Below are 24,986 nucleotides of genomic sequence, written 5' to 3'. Positions count from 1 at the left end.
TCCTGGTCCCCTCATATTTTAACGAGCACATAACATCTCAGTGAACCTTAGAAAATACACTCTGGAGTCACCTTCCCTACCAGGAATCTTTTTTTCCATCTCAGCGGTCCCCTGACAACCCAGCCAGGACGGCAGATCCAGCCGTAAAGGTGCCCCCGCGGCGGGCAGTCCCTTCCCCAGCACCCCTTCCCTCGGCAGACGGAGCAGCGGCGGGTGAGAGGTTTGCAGAGAAACCAGGAGTTCCAAAGCGTAATCCTGAACAGATGGCAGCTCCAGCCGTGCAGCCTCAGAAGGGCACTTTTAAAAGTAAATAGCAACAAATGTTTTGGTGTATAATGCGTTGAAATCTTGATCTCACACAGAGCCTTTTATTTTTTTTTCCTTTTCCCAGCAGTGGCAAATGGCTGAGGACAAATGCTGCTGAAAAGAAAGAAGAAAAAAAAAAATCTCAATCAATTAAATGTTTTAGAAACAATTGTGTTTCAAAATCAACAAGAAGATTTCATGAAAATCAATCCTAATTCAAGAGAGCCGTACTGATTTGTTCGTCTTTCCCTGCCTAAGCAACCAAAGCAATAAAAATGATAGCTCCATCTCAGGCAAGGAAGCAATTGAAACTTCGAAAATGTTCAACAGCGGCTGATGAAGCTTGATGCAGTCTCCATGGCCTGAAAGCTAAATATTCTGCAAGAGAAGCAATGTACCAGGCAGATGAGTGGGAGTTTCAGATAACTCCTACCCCTTTGGCTCCCTTCTCTCAACAAAGCCGAGGTAAGATTGTCCTGCCACAAGGGAAAAGCAAAAACTGTTTGTATCAGCAAAGGCAGCGCACAGACGGGAGCTGCCTCGGTTGCTCTTTGCCAGTCGGAAATTGCTGCTCTGCTCTTACACTGTGGCCACCACCACAGGGATGGCAATGGGGCAAATCTCCTGGCAAGGAAGCCCAGGACTTGCCATGCAGATCCTGCTGTGCCTTCCTGAAATGCCATCACCGCAGGAGCACAGTCAGTGTGAGGCAAATCTGCAGTTCTCCAGCTGTCCCGGAGGATGGGCTTCTTGGGAAAAGCAAAGTCGGGGGTTTGGGCACCTGCTGCTCCCTGGACCTGGTCCCACCTCAGTGTCACACAAGGAGAAAGGCACTTTTCAGGCTGTCACTCTGGCAGGGAGCAGGGGGACCACTACCAAACGTGGCAATGTTGCTTCAAACAAATGCCATTTCCGCCAGAATTTCCCACTTGAACACAGGGTGGGGAGCACGCATCCCTCTGCCAGGGTTTACCCTGCTCCGAGCTGACCTGAAGTCATGTGAACCAGACTCCAGCAGCACCCAGCCTTGTGCAAACAAACCGTGTCCAACCACCTTCTGACGGCTCCCTGGCAGCGCAGAGAGCAAGAGGGACCAGAGCAGGGCACCGGTACCTGCAGCCTCACGTCATCTCGCCCTGGCATTGCCAACAACAGCCTCTGAGTTTCGTCTCGAGGCAGACAAACTCAGGCTCAAGTGTGGGCTTAAAGGTATTTGGAAGATAAAAGCTTCCTAGATAGCAAGGACACACTCCCAAAGGAGGGTTTCTGTTTAACAGGCAGTGACAACACCTTGCGTCACTGCTTGTTCGCTAAAGGGGAGCAGAAATTTGAGGCAGAAAAACCTGGGAATAACAGTGTGGAATGAAATGAGGAAAGGCAGTTAGGGGAGGAGAAAAAAACCAAACAAACCTGCAGAGAAAACAAAGCAGGAAGAAAAGAGGAAATGTAAAAGATGGTCTGGAGAAGGATCTCAAACATCTGAGATTTGCATAGGTTAACATTTTCTTCAGACAAGGCTTTTCCAGCTTGCTTTTTAAAGTAATGAATGTTGTTAGACTTTCATCTCCCCAATACAACCACAAAAGTTATTGGAGACCCTCCATCCTTTTTCCTACATGTCTAGTGGAACCAGACAGAGATTTTAGGAGGGAGTCAGTAGAGACCTCTCTATCCTGTTGGGGTTGTAACTCACAGGATTTAGATGCCACTTGATACCTCCATATATATTTAAGATTTTGGTGACTTGTTCTGCTATTTCCTTCAATGCATTCCTATTACTGCACCTTGAGCAAATGCTTCTTTGAGGACTTGGCATGTATTTGTAGCACTGAAACAGAAATTGTAAAGAATATTTTTAGGGAAGCAGCCCCTCTTAAGATGGCACCCAGGATTTGGGGTTCTCTGGCAGTAATGTACAGCTAAATTTCCTTCTTGTCTTTTACTTCATAGGAAAACACACCGCAGTTTCACTGTGGCTCAGCAAAGGCCAGGATCCAAGAATAAGACACGAGGCCGAAGTTCTTACAGGGAAAGAGAAAAACAGGCAGAGATTTACGCTCTGCCAGCCCCTGCCTGGGCCAGCCCAGCAACACAGGCATCTGTTTGTCCTGCCGTTCAGCACCGACATCACCCAGCAACCAGAGATGCCGGTTGCTCGCTGGAGAAGCTGCAAGAAGGTGATTTGGCGCTGGTAAGGCTGCACTTCAAATACCGTGTTCAGTTTTGGGCCCCTCATTACAAGAAAGACACTGAGATACTGAAACAAGTTCAGAGAACGGAATGGAGCTGGGGAAGGGGCTGGAGCACGAGTGTGGTGGGAGCGGCTGAGGGAGCTGGGGGTTCAGCTGGAGAACAGGAGCTGAGGGGAGACCTTCTGATCTCTGAGCTGCCTGAAAGGAGCTTGGAGCCGGGGGGGTTGGGCTCTTCTCCCAAGTAACAAGCAATTGGACAAGAGGAAATGGCCTCGAGTTGTGCAAAGGGAGGTTCAGATTGGATATTAGGAAAAATTTCTTCCCATAAAGGGTTGCCAGGCACTGGAACAGGCTGCCCAGGGCAGTGATGGAGTCACCGTCCTTGGAGGTGTTTAAAAGACGTGTAGATGAGGTTCTTAGGGACATGGTTTAGTGACAGTGTTGGGTTAATGGTTGGACTCGATGATCTTGAGGGTCTTTCCTAACCAAAAGGATTCTATGATTCTATGACTGAGTACCTCAGGGCAGAATGGCTGCCTGGGGCCGTTCCTGGCGAGGTGCAATTGCAGGGTGCAAGGTTGCAGAGCCTGGCCATGACGGACTGAAGGGTTGTTGCCAGAGTCAGCTGGCTCGTGTGGACACAGGGGAAAGGTCCTGCCTGTCACACTGAGCCCTGTCCGTTGTCAGAGGGTGAGCAGAGCAACCCATTTACCCAGCAGCATAGCCACATTTGCAAGCAGATCTTTCTTCAAATATTTCCATTATACCTGTTTATTTAGCTGGGATTCACTGGAATGATTTGCTGTGGACTGGGTCAGAGATTAAAACTGTATTTATTCCTGAGCCACCCAGTCATATGACCCATTTGCTACAACAGACAGAGGAATTACATGGCCTCACTATTTTTTTTTTTAATGTCAAAATTGCCCAGGATGTATCCTCAGTTGCTTATTGGGCTTTGGTTTGATTATTTCATAATCACATGCTAAAGTACACATGGCTGATGTGAGGGCAAGGCATGTTTTATTTGCCTGACACCACTTGTGGAGCTGAACAGCCAGAGATCCCTCCTGACCCATCTTCCTCCTGCTGGGAGCGCAGGTGAAATTGTGATCTGGCTTCTGAGATATACACAGCTCCGGGGTGAAGTTCATGCAGTTCGGGGTTGCCCTGGGACAGAGATCTATGGTTGCCACAGTAATCTCCAAACCCTCCACAATCACTGATTATCATCAAGAAGAAAAAACGGCTGCTAAGACCCTTAGTCTCTGCCTTAGAGAAAATACATTTTAATTCTACCTTGGCATCAGCCAGTTGAAGGCAGTGGACTTACATGCAGCCTGAATCTTCTCTCAGTATCTTCACCCAAACGACTTCCAGCTTTGCACACAGAGGTTAAATCCCACCACATTTATCTTCAGTACTTGAAAAAACCCTCTCATTGCCCTATTTTGAGAGGGTAGAAAGAAATATCATACTTGTGTATACGCTAAAGGATCATCTACCTTTTTCCAAAGGTTGTCTACTCAAAAATCAAGAAGCTATTAATAGCTTATATTTATACAGTGTTGCTCATCCCAAATATAAACACCAAACTATAGGACTGTCCATGTCTCATGTCACCTCCCGCTGAAAGGTGGAATAGGACAGGTGTCTAATCATTCAGTGTAGTTGTCCCCAGCTGTGTAGGGAGTGAAGAAAAGAACACAACATTCCACGAAGAATTCAAGGAGATAGAAAGCAAGGGGCAGCCAGCTTAATACTCTTCTGAACTATTGGTGCAGGTTGCCAGAGATCCCACTCCAGCATCTGAAGCTCCTGGACACAATTTTGTTGGGAGAGCAGGGAATTCATGTATTATGTTTGAAAAACACTTCTCCGGCCACAAGAATAAGCATTTTTCAGCCAAAACCTGGGATCTTCTGGTCCAGGCAGCAGTCAAATATATCTCAGATAAACTGGACTACTACAGAAGTCCGGATTCTTCACACTGTGACAATGCATCTTTCCACATCTTAATCACTAATGCAGAATGCTCTTGAGCTGGCCAGATGCTGAGTTTCCAACACCACTGAAATCAAAGGGAGTTTTGCTGCCAAGAGCAGCCCTCTAGGGAACCACAGCCCTCTGGGTAAGTTTTATGGTATTTGCCGGCCATGGTCGCAGTCGGTAGGTGAGGATGGCTACACCGTGCCAGACCAAGGGGCTGCCCAGCACAGTCTCCTTGGTTCCCACCGACGTTGATGGAGGATGCGGTAGGAGGGTGTATGAGCAAGGCACACGTACAGCAGCTCTCTCCTCTCACAGCTCCTGTCACCTGGGGACACCTTCAGCCAGAGGCAGTAATTTTGAGTATTTAATTAATAACCTTTGATGGATGTTTTCTTCATGACTTTTTTCTTCCTGCTTTTTGCACATGGATTGGGTTTAGCATCCAGCCAATATCTTGATATGAACGGAGTGTGCTGATACTCCAAGAGTTTGCTTCAGGTACTGTTTCATCCTTGATTGAGATGTCGTTTCGCCCCATATGACCTTCTCAGAATAACTCTGCCTTGTTTTGCATGTGCAAAATTTGTTCTCCCCCACTCTCTCCCAGCAAAAGCAAGTCCTTGGCTGAGGGCATTGTGAGCGATGCTCAGGAAGGTTAACTTCAGCCAAGGACAGCCATGCTCTCCAGGCTCTTTTCAAAATCAAAGGTGAGAGATGATTCCCATTAACCATCCTCTGCTGGAGGAGTGTCTCTTTTCCTACAGTGATTATAGCCTCTGTCAGCTAAAGCCAGCCTTCATGAATCACATCGGTACTTACAATCAGGAAGCGCTGCATGACACTGAAACCACACCTAGTAAAGCTGATGCTTATTTTAAATATTATAACATGCATTTCTAAAGAAGAACAATGTGATAATTCTGTATTAAAACAAAACAAAACAAACAGTAAAACAATAAACACAGAAAGGTTTTTGTGGAGAAAAAGGGCAGGAGTTGTATGTAAGTAATGGTGTATTTGTAGTTGGAGTTAGCTTCTGAGAGCTCTGAAGTAAGTATACATTCATATTTTCAGGGGTTGAATTAGCATTCCCCAATAAGATCACTCATCAGGACTACTTGTGTGAATGAGAGCTGCAAGGTTGCTGGATAGCATTTATATAAAAACAGGAATGTTCTTGAAGTGCTGTAAATGGAGCTGTTTAAATTGTCTATCCAAATCTTGCATCTGATGACAGTAGCTGGATGAAACGACACTTGTATGCAATCAGTCGCATGTTTGAGCTTGAATGCCTAATGCAGAAGGTTAAGCTTGGTTTCATCAAGACCGAGACCTCCTACACAGAGGAATCGAGACTACATCTCTAACCAGTTTTCCTGGATCATGGCAGGGATTGTTCCATTCCTACTAAATCATCACCCTTGATATTGCAGAAATAGGAATGGTAAAGGGCTGATGGGGTCCTTGGTCCTCCTTAAGCCCCAAGCCAAGGTCAGCTACCCTTTCTCATTTTTGGCACTATCTTACCCTTGCCTGAAGGAGAACATTGTATAGCTTCAGTTGCATGGTTTTCAAGGTCACTAGTGCACTAGAAGGAAGCTTCTTTCCCACTCCTAGTGCTGTTCCATTTAGGTTCTCACATCACCACCAAAGTATGGATATCCACAGTACTGTACAAGCAGAAACTGGATCGGATGAAGGGACAGAAAACAGTGCATCTTTCTGTAAACCTGTCCCCAAGAATGAAAATACCCACGAGGGAATCTGTACTGATTTCCCTTCAATGATCAGCAGCAAAATAGTTAATCATTTAACTTCTGATTTTACTTTTTTTTAGGCCTGCAAGCCTTTCTTTTTATCTGCCATGTGTCCCCGAGCCACTAGAAAATGGAAAACATTGACACTGACAAGTCTCCTTAGAGCTGGGTGTTGAAAGTCACTGCAGAAAAAGGAGAGGAGTTCACACCTCAGTAAGGGTTATTGACAAGTTCTTTCTCATTTTGAGAAACCATAACTTGGGGCTCTCAGCAGACTTAGGTAATGTCCTATTTCAGGTCACACGATAATTTATTTTCACAATAAGTAGTAGAAATTTTTAACTTTATATAAAAAAACCCTTTATTGTGCAGAAACTGATGTAGATCCTTGGGAAATCATTGGTGTGAGCCACAGTACTGAGCAATGCTTTCGTTCAGCTGCTGTCTGCTGGGATTGGTAGACAGACCAGCTCCAAGAGCTCCTCCAGCCCTGGTACGTGCAGTTCTCCTCAGCTTCCCTGGCAGATCACCTACCTGGCATTTGTTCCTTTCCCCTCAACGCATCCCAATCTCTCCCTGTTCTTCTCCTCTCTGTGGCCTGAGAGACGTGAACACAAAACTTTCTGAGGTTAGTTCTAAGCACTTTGAGGACAAGCTGTTGTATCTCTCTGCCATGCAAATGTGTTCACCACTGCCACTCTGGATGGCAAATGTTCTTGTCTCATGAGCCTTTGCCCAAAAACTTCACCTTATTCCAAGACAGGAGCTGTCAGTGACTCCCAGGTCCTCTAGTTATCATCATCCACCTGGATGGACATGGAAAACTAACAAAAGGAGGATTTTCGGCATTTGTCTAAACTTGGTTAGGCTGTCCAACTTCTTGATGCCGAGTATATTGCATGTCATATTCTTAACCACAGATTTGTTAATGTTTTGGAGTGGCTTTTGGTGTGTGGTGTTCTGGTTTGTGTTGTTTTGTTATTGTCGTTGGGTTTTTCATGTTGATATCTCATTCTTGTTTTGATACCTATTTTCCATACAGTAAACCCACCCCACACTTTCTCTTCCTTTAATACTGATCTCTACTTCTCCAAATCACAAGTCAAACTCTAAGATGCTTCCTCATTTGATTTGTTGGAGTAGAACACATTTGTGGGGTATGGAGTGAGTAAGAGTGAGGTAAGGATATTTGCAATTTGACCTAGTATCTGTGCATTTCATTATCCTTCCTCCATCAACCACTTAACCTTTATGGGCATTCTTATTGCCTCTCATTGTATTGATTTCTGTCCATTTCTCCAATTTAGTGAGATCATGCAGTATTTTAAACCTGTCTTCTACTGCATAACTAGGTTTAGCCGAGGGGTAATTTACATCAATTTAAAGAATGAAAAATTAGTCTGAATATCCGGGGAAAACTTCCTAATGGTGAGATCTGCTAGAATGCATTGCTGTCTCTCCATGGGATTGGTGGCCATTCCATTAGCATGTGCATTAAAACCGTACTGAAGGAATATAAGATTATAGATGGACAGAATGATCTTGAGGTAGGAGGAGAAAGACAGGCTGCAAAGTACCATCATCTCATCCTGGATTTGCCCCACTCATTCTTCATACCACATACCAGTTCATGCTGAACCAACAATATCAACTAATGATGGGGACAGGATCCAACATGCTGCTCCCTCCAATATTATTGCAGTTTCAGTTGTGATGGGAGTGTCGTGGTAGCTGTGGGACTTTAAGTTAAAGATGCATATTTTTTTGGGGGCCCACTGGATAGTTCTCCCACCTTGATTTACCACCTGCTGGCAAGCTGTGAGGCATCCAAGAATACATGCTGGCATCAGTGGAAGTGGTTTGCAACCACTCCCCAAGGCCACATCTGAGCTGTGAGACCCAGAAAGGCTCCCTAAGTCCTGGGTCTGGGTGTGCTCCCTGGCTCCCACCTCTTCACATCACCTCCTACATTTCTATGTGAAAGAAAAAAACCAAAACAGATGCCTGAGCTGGAAGAAAGCCAGAGCACTCTACAAACCCCTGACATGGGACGCTGAGGTGTCCTGGAGGGCACATCTCTCCCCAGCCTGGATACAGCCAGAAGAACCATTAGAGATACCAGTCACTGCAGGAACACAACACACCTGAGATCCCAAGTCATCATCTGTCCCACAACATCACCTCGGCACACCCTGTTTCAAAGGCATCCCTAGGTTCTGTTACCATCTTTCACTTCTTAAAGAAATGACTACCTGATTCATTTTTTCAGCAGAACAGTTGAAAACTGGTAGCAGAAAGAAGCCCGTTTGTGCTGAGGCACAGATCAGAGATACAGGAGAATAAGGATTTTGGTTTAAAACACACTGCTGGCTCCTATGTTTGTAAAGACAATAGTCTAAGCAGAAACAAACATGTTCTTTATGCACCTCAAGTAAATAGTTTAATTGCAGGAATGGTCAGAAAAAAGGTTCTTCTCCCCACCTTTTATAGAAGGTTTCTGTTATATTTAAGAAAAAAAAAAAAAGGCCTATTTTCATCTGAGGTTGTTATTGCCAAGAACCACTTTTTCTTAAAAGAGGGCTTCTGTCAGCTCCTGAAAAATGGAAACATCATTTTCAGCAACAAATCTCAACATATTTATCTCAAAAGCCAAGTAGGCTGGTAGGTATTTTGATTTTTTGGTGGGGGAGGCAGGCTTTTTTCTTTTCAGATTCTTTAAATTCATCTGCCATGAATAAGCAAATTTTTCAAAAAATGAAATTTCCCTCTAAGAAAATTTCAAAGGAAACATTTCCAGCAGCTCTGCTCAACTAGCAGCAGCACAAAAATGGCTCAAAAACGGTTCAATTTCACAGCTGCTCCCCTGAATCCTTCCAAGAGCTGGGAGAGCAAGAAGACTTGGCCATTTTGGATTTTCCCTTAAGAAAGAAATTAGCAGATATCCATGTAGTGATGGGGATGTACATAGGACAAAGGGCTGAGCACAGACTCCACACTGGTCAAGCAGAACAGAAATAATTTTCTCCATGGCAGGAGGCACAGGCTACAAATTTTGTCAGATAACGAGTAGCCAGAGGCTGATACAAAAGACTAATTCTCTTAGTAAAACCCTTGGAGAGTATCCCAGTATGACTGTGAGGCTGGCAAGCTGCTGGAGAAGATCGGGAGAAAATGCAGCCATCTCATGAGGACACGGCCACTGGATTTCTTGATTGCGCTTTTCCTATACGGCACTTTTCATAATGCCTTCTGGCTAGAACCATTGAAATGAAACTTATTGATTGAAATTCTGATCCTATTGATTTTACACAAGAGATTTGCGTGAATATGAAAGAGCAGGAACTGCTCTGTAACCGCTCCCATCTCCGTTTATTCCCTGCTGAACACACGTGGTAGGCTTGCTGGTCCATCTCAGTCCCCTGAGCTTCCAGAAATAAATTACCCAAAATTCAAATATACAGTACCTATTTGCTCACAAATGTGCGGTAAATATTACTGGTTCCTGAATACACTAACATTATTTATAAGTTCACTTTTGCTTTCTTTTGTCTGCTTCTGCCTCACATATTTTCTTTACCTCGTTAAACACAAGCCATAGTTTTCCCCTTAATTTCAGAGGTGTGGACGGAAAATAGGAAGAACGTGTTCTGGGAGGAAGGTGGGATGGGAAACAGCGCTGGGAGGAGATGATGTTTGCCTGGAAGGAAAGCGCCAGGGAAGTCATGCTTAAAATACCAGAAGTACTATTAGAAATCATATTCCTACCCCTAAAGGAAGGGTCCGCAAATAAGGGAAGTGCAGAACTCAGGACAGCAGGGCAGAAGATGCCAGACAAAGCAGCGAACACAAGTCAGACGTGGAAAACCAACACGGTGTGAGTGTTCGGTCTCCCATCGCCAACACCAGAAACGGGAGCGCTCTGCCTTCCCCAAGTCCCTGCAAGGCCCCGGCACAGCCCAGACCCACCACACAGGGATGTTCCTGTCAAACCTCCTGTAGCCATTTGCCTTTTTGGCAGGGAGGTGGAATGAGGGTCAGAGGCAAAATCAGCTGCCTGCCCGTTCACATCTACTTCCCAACAACCAAGCCATCCTTGGCAGACTTCTTGTTTATTGAAGTGGTGGGTGTTCTTCCCATAGATCAGGCAGTGGTCCTTGATTTTGCTCATTCTTGTTCGAGGCATTTTAGCTTGCTGCGCTCAACACTTCGTTCTTCCCTCTCTAGATCTTTTTATAGTCAAGACTGTCACATATCAATCAACGTTATGGATTAAAGTTGAATATATCGTGACTTGCCTGGGCCAGTAGGAAAGCATTTTAAACAAAGTCCTATTTATTTTATTTTCCCCTTTAACATTTGTTTTCTTCTCTATTTCCAACCTTGTGAAATAGCAAAACCTGCCAGGAAAATTGTAGGATTTTGACTAGCTAGAACTCCTAAATAATTGTTGGATGTTGTGGCATGGTTAATGACAAGAAGGCAGGTCATCTGGTGAGAAGGAATCTGCGATTGCAGTGCAACACAATGCAAAATAACCCAACCAAAACAAATGAACGAACAAACAAACCCCCAACCCAACCTGTAAATTACACTGATGGAAAATATAACCCAAAATAGTGGTAAAACTTAGAAACATAGAATCATGAAAAAATATTTGCAAGTGAAAACTTGATGTGGTCTGTGGGAACCACTTCACATAGAAGTGAAGTTCGTCCACGGAAAACTGCGGCTGTGGAAGGTGATCCGGGAACATCACAGATGAGTTTAGGGCAGAAAATTACCAAGCATGCAATACACACGGCGGGTACTTGTAGGAAGGAAGAACTGGGGGCAAGATGGTAAAATGGATGTACTGGTTTTCACAGAATCACAGAAGAGTTTGGGTTGGAAGGGACCTCCAAAGCTCATCCAGTGCCACCCCTGCCATGAGCAGGGACATCTTCACCAGCTCAGGTTGCTCAGAGCCGCGTCCAGCCCGGCCTGGGATGTCTCCAGGGATGGGGCACCCACCACCTCTCTGGGCAACCCAGGACAGTGTTTCATCACCCTCACTGTAAAAAATTTCTTCCTCATGCTGGAGAAGCTCAGGAGGCTGCCTATGGGAGTGCCGGCAGCCATGAATGAAGCCTGAGGCAGGGAAGGTGCTGGTGGGCACCTCCTTGTGCCTTGTTGCTGACTTGTGGGGTGCAAGTTGCGGCACTATAACTTGATGGCTTGCATCAAGCATGTAAACGATTTGCATCGCAAGTGCTGATCAAAATTATTCAACCACGAGGAACTCCAGAAGGGCTCCTCGCAGGTCACATACGCTGTGGGGTGGATGCGAGCACTGTGCACGGGAGCCACGGAGAACCCACAGGTGTGCGGGGAGCCAGGGCCCCCACGCAGCGTGGGGCCTGTGGGGAGCCCAGCGCACCCACACGCTGCCCCGGCCACGCGTGGCCCCGTGCGGTGCTCGGCCCTGTGCTGCTGGGCCACGGCAGAGCCCAGCGCCGGGGCACCGCGAAAGGGACGCAGGAGCTCAGGTCCGGGTGACGGCAGCGGGCCCGGGGAAGGCGCAGGACCCCGGGGCACGGCCTTCCCCTGTGACCCAGGCCGAGGGGGACGGACACCCAGGCCGCGACCCCTCCCGGGGCAGGGCGGCGCGGAGGGTGTGCAGCCCGGGCCTGACCGCGCCGCGGCGCCTCCCGCCGGAGCCGCGGACGGGCCGCGGACCCAGGCGCGCCCCGGCCGGGACCCGCTCCGGCTGCGCCCCGCGGAAAGCGCGGCCCGGCCGGGCCCTGGGGAGCCGCGCGGGGCCGGCGCCGCCGCGAGCATGCGCGAGCCGCGCGCGTCACGGGAGCGGGCGAGGCCGGCGGGAGCGCGGAGCCCCAGCGCGCCCCCTCCCTCTCTCCGCCGCCGCCGCTCCCGCGCCTCCATCCGGCTCCGCCGAGCGCTGCCAGCGCGCTCCGTCGCCGCCGCCGCCCGTTAGAGACCCGCTGCAGAGGGGAGAGCGCGACAGCCGGGAGCACGGGAGAGGAAAGGACCCTCCCCCCGGCGCGAACCCTCTTTTTCTTCCTCCTCTTCCTCCTCCTCCCCCGCCTCCGCCTCCGCCTCCCGGCCGGGAAGAGCTCGCCGTGCCCGCAGCAGCCCCGCTGGATGCACTGAGCGCTCGGGCGCGGGGAGAGGGGCAGGAGGGAGCCGGCAGCCCCGCCGCGGAGGCGCTGCGCTGCCCGGAGGCTCACGGCCATCTGCTTTAATTCTTTGATTCCCCCCGCCCGCCGGTGGCTGGCTGTGCCCCTGCCTCCTCCTCTCTGCCCGCGGGAGCCAGCCCAGGCGGCGGCGGGGGCTGCTCCTTTTTTTTTTTTTTTTTTCCCCTTCTTTTTTTTTTTATATTTTTTTTTTTTTTAAATAAATTTTCATCGCCGCCATGGGATGTACCCTGAGCGCCGAGGAAAGAGCCGCCCTGGAGCGGAGCAAGGCCATCGAGAAGAACCTGAAGGAGGACGGGATCAGCGCCGCCAAAGACGTGAAACTCCTCCTGCTCGGTGAGAACCCGCGGGCGGCCCGGTCACCCCCGCTGCCCCGCGTCCCCTCAACCGCCGCCTCCCCCGCGCTTATCCCCCCCTCATCTCTCTTTCAACAGGGGCCGGAGAGTCGGGAAAAAGCACCATCGTGAAGCAAATGAAGTAAGTCCCGCGGGGGAAACCGCGGGGGGGTGTAGGGGGGGGGCGAGTAAACGGCGTTTAATGGGCGGGAGAACGGGGCGGGGGCTCGTTGAGGTGAGTGAGGGCCGCGGGCGCCATGTTTACCTGAGGGGACCGCGAGGGCGGGAAGGCGAACGGCGGGGGGAAGGCCCCCGGCGCCGCCGCTCCCGCTGCTGTTCAGGGCGGACGTGGTGCTGAAGTGTCGGCCGGCGGCCTCGCCCCGCGGCGGGGAGGAGGGGAAGGTGGGCTGCGAGCGGCCGCGGTTCCTCCGCGCCTTCCCCTCCTCCCCGCCGCGGGGCGAGGCCGCGCAGATGTCTCCGTGAAGCGGACCGCTGTCACTTAAGCTTAATGTCGGGGTGTTATCTGCTGGCTCTGCGGATATAAATCAAGGCTTCCTGTCGTTCAAAGCCCCTTTTATTGGAGATTTCAGCCTCTCCTTTTAATCAATGAAAGACGAAGAGTGGCCGCCCATCACCAAGCCCTCATGCCAATCCTTGCCCTGGGGTGCGGGTCTCCCCAGGGTGCCTGGCGGGGACCGAGGTGGGTTCCAGAGCCCGGGGGCGCCACTCGCTGGGGCTCACCCCACACACAGGCTGTCCCCGTGTTTAATTAGACATTACTGTGCAATAAACAGCAGCGAAAAACCCCACCGTGCGGTCTCTTGCAACGCGTCACCGTGGCTGGAGTAATTGCATCCCGTAGGAAAGCAGGTGTAGGGGAAGGCTAATGATGGGATGGAGGTGCGCCCGTGGCAGCGTTATTCTTCCTCCCTCCTCCCTTTTTAATTAAAACACAATGAAATACCCCGGCTTCCCACCGAAATAGACATGATGGGCTGGTTCGAGGCTGGCGCCATCACGGAACAAGCCCCGGGGCGCTGGTTCAGGGTCTGGATTTCAGCTGGGGAGAGGCACGGGGCGGTTTCTGCTTCGCGATGCCGGTGGTTGCAGAGGGATCCGTGGCTGGGAGGGGCCCCCTGGGGACCGGGGTTGCTCAGCGATGTGGGGAGGCAGCAGAGCTGGGTGTGGATGGGGTGCAGGCTGCACTCCGCAGCCCCGGGAGCGGATGCCTTTGCCGGGGGCCGGGCTGTGAGCTCGCCGCCGCGGGGGCAGGGGCTGTGCCGGCCGGCGGGCAGGTCCCGGCGCAGCTGCGGCTTTCAGGCGGTTCGCGTGGTGGACAGCGCCCAGCGGGGACTCGAACCGCTGACAGCGCTGCCGCTTCGGCACCCCTCGGCTCCTCCCGGCGGGGGCCGAGGCCGCGCTCGGCCACCTTCGGAGAGCGCTCGGATGAGGTCGGAGAGAAGCCGAACGGGGTCGGAAAAAACCGAAGGGTTTCGTAGCCGCTCGGCAATCTGTTGCCCTGCGCTCCTGTAGCCGCCCCAAGTGTGAGTGTGTGATTGTGCGTGTTAGTGTGCGTTCTGCGTGTGCTTGCGCCACGGGGGCAGATCCGGGCCTTCAGCCCAGCTTCTCACCAGCCAGAGTGGCTTAGCGGGTGACCCGGATATTTCTGTATCAATTCTGCAGCGGCCATGTCCAGCCAAGCCCTCAGGGGCTCACAGGGGACTAAACCATTATCCCTGCCTGAGGCGACTCTTTTCCCAAGGCGCTGGGGGGGCTCATTGTGAGGAAGCTCACCTCCAGTGCACGATGGTCTCCATAGCTTTTCCCACTGACATTTCTGTACCCTGCTTCTCTAAAGGCTCTGAGCTTCCCCTTTAATGGTTTGAAAAGGGGCTCTCCACCCCAACAGTTTGATTTGGGGCTGAGGTGAGTTTGGTTTGCACTTGTTTGTGTGCAAAAGGTGGATTAAGAGAGATGTTACTGCAGATGAACGCCTATAAATTATTTAATCTCTAGGAATTGCTTCTGCAGAAGCATGCTGGAATGGCAGGCAATGGGTTTTGGTTGAAGGGAGAGGCTGTAGGTACCACAACAGCAGTGCAGCAGTGCTTACACCTCGAGCCTGCAGGCGGGAGGGTAGGCAGGGACCACTCTGGTTTACAGAATTAGTGCAACTCTTGTTTTCCAAAGAGCAGAGCTCTTGTTTCTTGAAGCAAATCACATCAAGATTGATGATTCTATGATTCTAAGATAATAACCCATTTGTTGGACTAGATCAGTATATTTAGGACTGAAATATACCCTGTTATATATGTCTATATATTTTTTAATAAATATATACGTACATTTTCCATGAAGCAGTCTTAAAGTAACACACGCTAGTCTTGCAAGCTTTGTACCTGACTTGAAAATGCCGAGAAGGCTGCTATGGTGAAAGGGCTTGTAGTGTCAGAAGCTGGGAGGCGTCCGTCGGTGTGGAAACTCCAGTGAAGTGTGCGGAGGCTGGGGTGGGGACAGCGGTGTTGCTATGAGCATGGCAGCAGGCAGCTGGAGAGAGCCGCGCAGCCGCGGGAAGAGCGGTGTGCAGGGAACAACTCGGGGAAATTAGCATTTCTGAAAATTGATTTAAATATAATGCAGGCATTAGCATTACACCTGGTCAAGCTCCATTAGATAGGCTTGCTGAGAACCTAATGAATTCTTAATAAAGATTAAATCGCGTGTTCATTAGATTTTGATGAAAGAGACTGCTATTTTATTTTTTTAATACTGTGGTGTGCTTCTAGATAATAAATCTCATCCTCATGAATCGCTAAAGCAGCTTCACGCTTGGATATTGCCTTGAAAAGAAGCACAGGAATCTGTAGATAGATGAGAAAACACTAAGACAAAGGAACAGAGAGTAGACGTTGTTACAGAGGACTAAGAAAAGGTTACATGCTGTCCAGTTAATCCTTGAAATATTTGGTAGCGGGAGAAGTGACAAGTAGGAATCACAGTAATTTCAGAGTGTAGCCAGGATGAGGATTAGGACTTGTAAAATTAATTAAGCATGTTTTAGTGAAACATTGGGAGATACCTTTCAGCTGGTGAGCAGGGAGTTATCCAGCAAAGAAAGAGGTACTGGTGAATGGCAGGGAGGTGGAACTGGAAGCTGGTGTATACATCTCGAACAGTGGCAACACAGGCTGGGAATGGCACCTTTCTTAGCACCCAAGGTCATTTTGACACCCTTAACCCTTGCGCTTTTACTACGTCCATCTTGGCTTATTAGGTTTGCGTGTTATTTTTTGACAACCAGCCCTGCAGTCCAAATACTTTCACCCACCCCTCAAAATGTAGGGTTGGGGCCAAGCTGGTCAGGGGAAGAGTCCTGAAAGCCATCGTTCTGCCATGCAAGCCAATGACACTCCCGAGTGTGCCACAGTGTTCAGAATCAGGCTGTGACCAGATTCTAGTTTCACTCAGCTTAAACTAAAAAACAGGTTTAACCAAGCAAATCTGCTGCCTCCTTTAAAGAACCAAGCCAGAGGGTGAGAGTTACCAGACAAAAGAAATTCTTCTTCCACTCCCACCACTCCGTATAAGCAAATTCACTTTGATGTAGGACTGCAATGGATGTCAAAGCTTTTTAGAGCTTATATCTTGAAATAAATGTTGAGCACGTGCAGAATTTGGAATATGTGATCTTCCTTTCTGGAATATGTGGATTGTAGCATGGAATACGGACTGCTGTTATTCTAGGATGTTTTTGTGGGGACTTATAACTGTAGTGAATGTGTTTGTTCATCAAAAGCCCCAGCCTAGGAAGACGCCAAGGGTATCACTGTTACTGCTCAGCAGAATAGTTAAATACGTGCAATGGTCCAGTGGTGAGCAGGGATGGACTACTCGGGTGGGGACACCACCCACTGCCATCAGTGTGAAGCTTCTAGGGAATTCAGTGTTTAATCGCTAAGGCAGAGAGGCTGAGTTAGCTGCCGTGGCTTCACAAACAAGGTCCTACCACCTACTCAGCAGCAGCCACTCTGAATGGCGAGCCAGGGCAATACTTCACCTTCCCCAGTGAGGGGTTAGTGGTGGCTGTGGCATTCCGAAGGAGACGTGGCTTCACCTGCACACAGGAAAAATCTTGGGGATTGGGATTTGGTTTTGGATTTTGCCTCTGCAGAAGTAGCAGCTTCTGTCCCCTGCTGAGCTGGGAGCAGAGAGCTGGGTCTGGCTCCCTCTTACAAGATGCCGGAGCTTCCAGCCCTGCGTGTCCTCCAGAACAGCCGTGTCTCACTTCTCCAGCAATGCTGGCAGTGCCTCCCTTGATAGGCTTCTTCGCTGTGCCATTTTTTGCAAAATGTTTTTAGGTTATGTACGACAAGGATGGGAATATGTAATCAGGAGAAAAATACACTGGCGTACAATGCTTATCTTTAAATATCTACTATCTCGTCCCCAACAGCCATCAGTCCCAATAGCTGTCTGATATATTGTTTTGACCTTTTTCAAAAAGCCCCACAAAACAGCCCCAGGCTCTACTTGCTCTCTGTGTAACTGAATTACTTATAATCTAATGAACTTCTTCAGAGTGAGAAGCAGTCCCCGCCCACTGGTTTTACAGCCCATCTCAGCAATTTGATGGTAAATGCCATTGAAACGAAATGGTGTGTTGTGAACACCCACTTGAGTGCTCTTTGCTGCATATGTCTGCGTCTCAAAGCTGTAGTGATTTCACACTCGCAGCCGCTTCCCCCGGGAATACCTCACCCCACGGGGGCTTATAGCGTGGGGCTGCTTCGTTGCTGCGGTGTGTTCCTGAGGAAAGGCTGTGAACCACGACTTTGTGGTCCATCCCACTCCTCAGCGGAGCTTTTCCACTCTGCGGCAGTGGGTGCAGACCCCACTCAGCCACGGGCGAGCAGGGGATGCCCCCGCTGCCTGCCTTCCACCTGGGAGCTGTTTGATCACAGTGTGAGCAGCAGCCCAGAGGCACAAACCTCACTGGAGCATCAGGTCAGAGCCGCCCTCCTCCTTACTTGTCTCCTGCTCTGTTTTCCAAGATTTCTGTGACTTGAGTCCCAAAGTAGGGCAGCGACAGGCTGCGCCTGGGCACTATTTGAACTGGGTTTCATTAAGCAGGGGAAAGAGCTTTTCTGGTGAAGTTGTGTCATTCTCCCAAGACCTGCTCCAGTGCACTCTGGCACAGTATGTATAGCATAGACTTGCTCTTCAGATCCCAACAGAGAGACAGCTCTGCTGGGGCTGTTTTGGCAGTGAAACCTGTGTCTGGTTGTAAAGCACCCGCTGTGGCAGTTCTGGGGTGTGGGATGGCAACGAGTCAGTGTGTTGCCTGCCTTGGGGACAGCGGAGTCTCCTGCCCGGGTGTGAGTGATCATGCCAGTGGAGTCTGCTGCAGGATGAGGCTTTCCCTCACTGCAGCTTTTTTCCCCTCACCTCCTTCCCAGGTGTTTTCTTGCACCCCGGAATGCTCTGGGTACCACGTTCCACGCCCTGCAATGGCACAGCGCAGGGAGATTGCCTCTGCACCAGGCAGCAAAAAGAGCTGGGAACAGAGGAAAGTGAGGCTGTTCATTTTGGCTTGTAGTTGCAAAAGGTAATCATGTTTTCAGCAGTTATTTCCTTCCTTTTGGATTATTAATTGCGCTTATAAGCCAAAACATTTAACAACCATAGTTCATTCTTTTATACTTAAGGTTCTTGTTATTAGACTGAGAGGTTTCAGAGAAGAGCAGTAACAATATTAGCAGGGAGGATGGAATACAATTTGGGTTTAGGTTTTTTCTTTTTCCTTGACAGTTCTTGATTTGTTTCTCATTTTAGGGACTCATAAAAGTAAAAATATCTTTCAGTGACAACAGTGAACTGCATAGCTTCTCTTTCAACCTAGTTTTAAAACCTTAAAAGAAATTTGCCTGTCATATTCTGACATGGCACATCTAGTCCTGTTGGAAATGTTTTAGCAGTCTAAGGAGATGAAAGCAGTTCTTTTAATGAGCTCTGAAGAAAGAGACAAATCTGCACAAATGTAACCAGGGACCTGTTTTGTTTTATCTTTGGCTTGGCTAACCCAGAAGTTGTAAAAGACATTCGATTGAGTCATGACAAATGCAAAAAGGCTGTGGTTTTCCTCTTTGGTCTGTCCTTTTCCATCTCTCTGGGATACAACTTGACATCTGATGGGAGTTCTCCAGTATGCTTATAGTCAAAATGGGAAAAGAGTGGAAAAGAGACAAAGGGATGGAGGCAGAGGCACTTTGTTGCCTCTTCTACTTGATCAAGAGGAAGAGTGAAATGAAGAAATGCTTCACTGCTGGCCAAGGCAGGAGCGGCTTGCTGGTCACTTGGAGAATGAGAGTCAGGCAGTCGTTAATGTCTTAGAGAATCATAATGAGCTCCCTGTGCTAGAGCCTGTTTTCTTCAGCTGCTTTGCAGAGTTACAGCCAACCCCTCTCAGTATTGAGCTCCCCTGGTTTCTCCTGGATTTCCAGGATACAAACCCACAAATTTTGCAGCCAGAAAGCGTGATGCAAGTGCAGGGTCTGAGAGCTCAATTTTGCAAACTTCTGAGTTCATTTACCTCCTGCTCAAGCCGTGAGGAAGGTAAAAAGCTTTTCTTAGGAGCCAGCAGCAGTTCACAGTGCACAGAAGGACCTGTCCTGTACTCTGAAGTCCATGGTTAAACCCTGAGTGCAGAAGATGGGATTTAGTCCTTTTTTTCGTTATGAGACTGTGAAGAGGAGCTCTGAGAGAAGAGGATTGGCAAAACCTTCTCAAATTCAGGTGGTCAGGGTATTTAAGAGTCTTGTCACTCTTCCTGGTGCAATTGCAAATCTCCCAGGATTTGTGGTTTTCTGTAGCGCCTGAAATTGCTGTTGTGGAGCCTGGACTCGCATGATGACTGGGTGAGCTGTTTTCAAGGGTTCTTTGCTTACTTCTCCCTTTTGTTTTTGAAAGAAAACTTCCAGCTCTCCTCACTTTAGAGAAAAGTTAAAAAGAAAATGTCTTTATTCTAGCCTGAGAATTGGGAGCAAAATAAAAACCAGCCCAAATGAAGAGACAGAAACCAAATACATCTCAATTGCAGCCCCATTTATTTCAATTCCATTTCAGTGCTACTGACCCCAAATCTTCTCTTTGACTTCACTGGACTTCGGGCCAAATTCTTCCTACACTGAAGATGGTGTCTATTCAATATCCAATTTTTATGAGATCTGATGAATTTCAAATGTTTCTGTGACACTTGGTGGGATACTGGAAATGGCTAAGTTTCATTCACAAAAACAAAACAGGAAACAAAAAGCATTGGCACATTAAAAGTAGAGCCATTTTTCTTGCCTCAAAAATTCTTCAGTTTCATTCTGAGAGGGAAATACTAGTGATTTTTGCCATGATTTTCCTGATGCTGAATAAATGCTCTGCCTAATGTAAAAATCCTCCTAAACTGTTAATTGAATCATTCTCATGTTATTTTTAAGGCCATTCATGCAAATAGCAGATGTAGGGAGGCTGGAGGATTACAGTCCTGGTTATAAAATGCAATTAGGATTCTGCCTAAAATCAGAAAATACAAATGTCTGAAAAATGCTACTGGATAACACAAAGCAAAGGAACTGATGGTTTTCTAGTGCTGAGCAAAAGGTAGAAAAACGTCCGTTTAATCCAAAGCTCGATCATTGTGTGCTTATTGAGATAATAGAATAAAACTCTTGATGGAGGCATTTCTTAGCTTACTAATAAAAATGCTTACCCTCCCCAGCTTTCAAGTTAATTGAGGAAACTGAGGAGCGCTCTCGCAGAAGAGAGCCCAGGGAACTGTATAGTAAGCTGACATCACACCTGTGTTCAAATTGGTAATCAATAATATTTTTGACATTGAAAGAAAAGGATTGGCAGAGCTGAAATTGCTTTGTCTTTCTTTAGTGGGCATGTCCTGCTCTGCTTGGTCACCAAAAATTATATCAGTTCATCAGCAGACCTTTCATCCGAATATAAAACCTGTAAGCTTAAAACAATGGAGCTGAAGTACAGGTTGAGAGGGAGAAAAAAAGGTTTGGGTAACATGGGATCCTCTCACAGCTTAATGAGTAGGGACCATGACTGTTAGTAACCCCTTCTGCCCTTCACACCATCCTGTGGGATTTTGTGTCCTCAGGAGCCAAAGACAATTCATCACACATTCTGTTTGATGCAGGGTAACTTGTGCCATCTTTCCACAGAAATTCCACTTGGTTAACATTGTGGGAGTTGCTTTTGGGGAAAGGTTGGGAGAAGTCGGTCCCAGTAAGTGCGTTGAGGTTGCTGTTCCCTGAGAAAGCCTGAAGGTGTTGGCTGACTTTGTTTAGGATTGTGATGTTTGGGGAAACCTCTGGGAGTGGGTTTGGGCAGAAGCAGGATCCAGTGCTGGTAGGAAATACAGGGTTTAATAATAAGGAAAAGGAATTTTCTTCTCTCTGACACGTGGCAGGGTGCCTGATATAGAAATGCAGGAGTAAGTATTTCGCATGGGGAGGCCATGAGGGGTGTCTCCGGGAACTGCTTCAGTGAGCAGAGAGGGGCTCAGCAGGTTTCACTGCCCCAGAAGAACATCCCACAGAAATATCCTGTTCAGAGAATCCACCACCCCAGTGTTAGCACCTTGGCAGGGAGGCCAGGAATGGACATTTCACCTCTGTGTATGTCGCTCCTCTAAACCATCATCCCCCCCAGTGCCTAAAACAGTCTGAAAGGCAGAGCAGTGACTCAACTTGCTTTGAGGCTCTCCAGCACCTTCAGACTTGTATTAAACACTCTTGTCTACAAGAGGGTCATCAACAGCAGCTTGTACACACTGTAACAGTTGGGCACATGACTTGGACCATTTCTGCATCAGCTGGGAATCATCACAGAAATGGATAAGAATGGGCCTGTATTAAGGAAAATATCACTTAAATAATAAAAAATGTATGCTACCTCCTAGCAGAATTTGGTGATTTATCCTCTCCCTGTTCGAGCCGATTGGAGTTAGTAGCTCCAGTTTTAAAGCATTAAGCAAAAGTGCATAGGAAAGGCTGGATGCACAAAACAGATGTTAGGCAGAATAATCTAGATAACAAATGAGAGGTTTTATTGCTAGAGTTCTGGAGCTGTGGTATGCGGTAGCTCGCAGTGCTGTAGCAATGTTTCCTCACTGCCAGTACAGTGCTCCTTATTCATCCTAGCCCTGCTCTTTGCCGCCTCAGTAGCGTGGGCTTTGCCGTAATCTGGCTCCTGCCTCTACGGCAAAGGTGATGGAGTTATCTCATTTCAATAGCTCTCAATGAAATAGAACCACGTCTGTATTTCTGGAGGAATTTTCTGTGGAACTGGTGCCAGCCAGCTCTGGGTCTCCCCAAAGTTTGTGGTGAGATTTTCAAATCACTTCCAGGGCACCACAAAGTGGATCTGCATGTCTGAATTGGAGATGGTGATACCTAAGCCTACATGAATTTGTCATCCTCTCTCGTGCTCCTCTGTGGCTGGCATGCAAGGATGTGCTCCTCCATAGCACGGAGGGACATACCATCCTCACAATGGCTTTTGAACGTAACAAAATCAGGTTGGCTACTTAAGTAGCGCAAAACCGAGTTTTTGATTGAGTATATTTGGGGAATTTATTCTTACCTACCTACAGCACCTTTACATCTGTAAGGAGTGCAAAAGAGTGTTACAGGAAGGGCAGTTAGAGCTGGCTGCAGCTAAACCAGCCCTTTCCACTGCCCGGATAGAGCTCTTTCCACGTGGCCCATGTGAGAACAAGACATTAGTCGCTTGTCGGCAGGTTGGTAAGGGGCACTGATGCCCTCAGGGTAGATGCTCCTTTCCAAGGTTAGGTGAGGACCTCATCTCATTGCCTACAAATTCTGAAACGGGCAGATACTTATCACTGTAATATACATACCCCCAGCGCAGACATTGCAGAGGCTTTATTTTCACACTTCATCAGTAACACTAGCACAAATCACTGGGATGAAAGAAAATTGCCGTGATGAACATCCACCTCGGAATGTCATCATACTGTTCATTAACACCAGTCACCCTTTGGTGATTAATAATTTAGCCAAATTGGACAAACTTTTCCACATGAATGAGAAGATGTTTACTTAATAAACTAGAAAGCTCCTAGTAGCATGCCCTTGTTTTCCTTGATTTAGCTGTACAATACATTTATATTCTCCTGATTTACAGCTCGGCAAAAACCCAAAGTGCTCTGTCAACTTGTTATTTTCAAGGTGGTTGCTGCCCGGCCAGTTCTTCAGCAGGAAACCTGATGCTGCCCAATGTGTGCATTTCAGATGTTCAAGTTGAACAGCAGATATATGAGCTGATGGTTCTTGGTTTGTTATCTGCATCTCTCTGCGTGTGCTGAGCCCCCTGGGATGTGCAGGAGAGATGAAAGCTGGTGTTGGCCCTGGGGGATCCAGCTATTGATAGTGAATCAAAATCTTGGTATGGTCCTTGGTGATACTGATGTCTCTTCAGTGTCTTTCACTGTAGCTAATTATTAAAAGAAAACAACAACAACAAACATATGAAGATGATAGAAATACCAAAAGAGAGCCCGTAAATGATAAAAAATTACAAATCAGTAACTTCCATGTGGTTCAGTAAATTCAGGATTTAGGCTTTATTTATCTAATTTTTCTTTTTCTGCTTCTTCTGTTTACTGATCCTTTCAAAAATGAGTCTGTCTTTAATTCATATTTGGATAAACAATTTGTAAAGTTTTTTACACATGACAGAGCATGAAACTTGATTTATTACACTGGTACTTTTAGTTCTGATCAGCAAGATCAAATTGCACTATTTTTTTCCCATCTGTGATCAAACAAATAGGGAGGCCTTCCTGGCATAAAAAGATATTCAGGATTAAATTTACATACACAAACCCATGCAAGCACAGCGCCTGTCTGAAGCTCTCTAACACATCCTGCTCCCTCTGTTCTCCGGGAGAATCCTCCTCATCCAGCAGAACAATTGTCTGGGTGCTCCTGAAGCCTCGCTCGGTGCTTCAGTCTCTGCTGTCGGTTTTCAGAAGCGATGAGCCCCTCAGCTGCCTGATTTCAAGACACTAACAACTGCTCAGTACTGCTGACAGCGAGGCCACAGGACTTGTGGTGCTGCCAAATTAGAGATGCTACTGATCTGTATTTAGTTAAGTCCCGGCGTTAGACTTAACTCATGTTTCATTCACGCTCAGAACCCAAGCCCCAGAACAATTGAGTTTTCTAATAATGTGCACATCAGCATCAATGGGCTCAAATAGAACAGGGTTATTGAACGCAAATAGATTTGTGTGCACCTAAGCTTGGAAGACCAGATCATATCTGCTTCTGCTGATTGTCACCCTATTTTAGCATCACTTTGTGTATCCAACCTTTGTCCAAATATTCATTTTGTGTCTTACACCTCTTGGTAAACAGAGATCAGGAAAACAAAACGATTCTTATGTTGTGGCCTTTTTTTATGCCACCCTTGATTTCTTTTTGCTTCAGGTGCTCTCAGGTACCAGCTCTAAAATTTATTTCAGTTATAGTTATTTGCTATATTACTTGTGTCGGGAGACAAAAAAATACTCTTAACTGTAGCATTTTATATATGTATTTAATGACTTCAGTAAATGAGGTTGCATGAAATCATTTGTGACTAAATCTTGCCTATTCTTCCCTACTTAGTACTCCCAAAGCCGCATCTAAAATGCAGTGTTCAGTTTGGGGTCTCCTAAACCAAGTGCTAAACTGGGGCCCCCAGGGTTTTTGGGGCTGGTGGCAGGTTGAGCGAGGGGAGGCCGAGGGAGCTGGAGAAGAGAAAGCTGAGGGAGATCTCACCACTCTCTTCCACTACCCAAAGAGAACTAGAGAGATCAAGCCAGATTCTTAGAGATACGCATGAAAGGACGAGAGGCAACAGACACACATTTCATGGAAATTAAGATAGAATGTAAGGAAAAAATGCTTCATGGGGAGGTTGATGCAAAAGTGGAACTAGGCCCAGGGAGGGGGAGAATTGTCATCCCTTGGGATTTTCAAGACTCAATAGGACAAGGAGCTGTGCACCCTGACCTACCTGAGACAGTAGCTCTGCTCTGGGCAGGAACCGCTAGCCCAAGTTATTCAATGATTCTGTGACAAGAAAATCCAAATTAGCCTCTTTATTCAATGTGCCTAACTTCTGTTTTAACTAAAG

At 47.6% G+C, this 24,986-nt stretch overlaps 1 protein-coding gene across 3 annotated transcripts in view; it reads left to right on the top strand.

The window, feature by feature from the left end:
- The first annotated feature begins 12,656 nt into the window (after nucleotides 1-12,656).
- Nucleotides 12,657-24,986, top strand: part of GNAO1 (G protein subunit alpha o1) — a 130,712-nt gene continuing 118,382 nt past the window's right edge. For all 3 annotated transcript variants that reach the window (XM_065640658.1, XM_065640659.1, XM_065640660.1), the window contains exons 1-2: nucleotides 12,657-12,774; nucleotides 12,873-12,915. In XM_065640658.1, the coding sequence (XP_065496730.1) occupies nucleotides 12,657-12,774; nucleotides 12,873-12,915 (161 nt within the window). The remainder of the gene's footprint in view (nucleotides 12,775-12,872; nucleotides 12,916-24,986) is intronic.

The sequence above is a fragment of the Caloenas nicobarica genome, chromosome 9 (genome assembly GCF_036013445.1).
Source record: "Caloenas nicobarica isolate bCalNic1 chromosome 9, bCalNic1.hap1, whole genome shotgun sequence".
In the NCBI taxonomy this organism is placed as follows: domain Eukaryota; kingdom Metazoa; phylum Chordata; class Aves; order Columbiformes; family Columbidae; genus Caloenas; species Caloenas nicobarica.
This window is presented reverse-complemented; position numbering and strand designations above follow the sequence as displayed.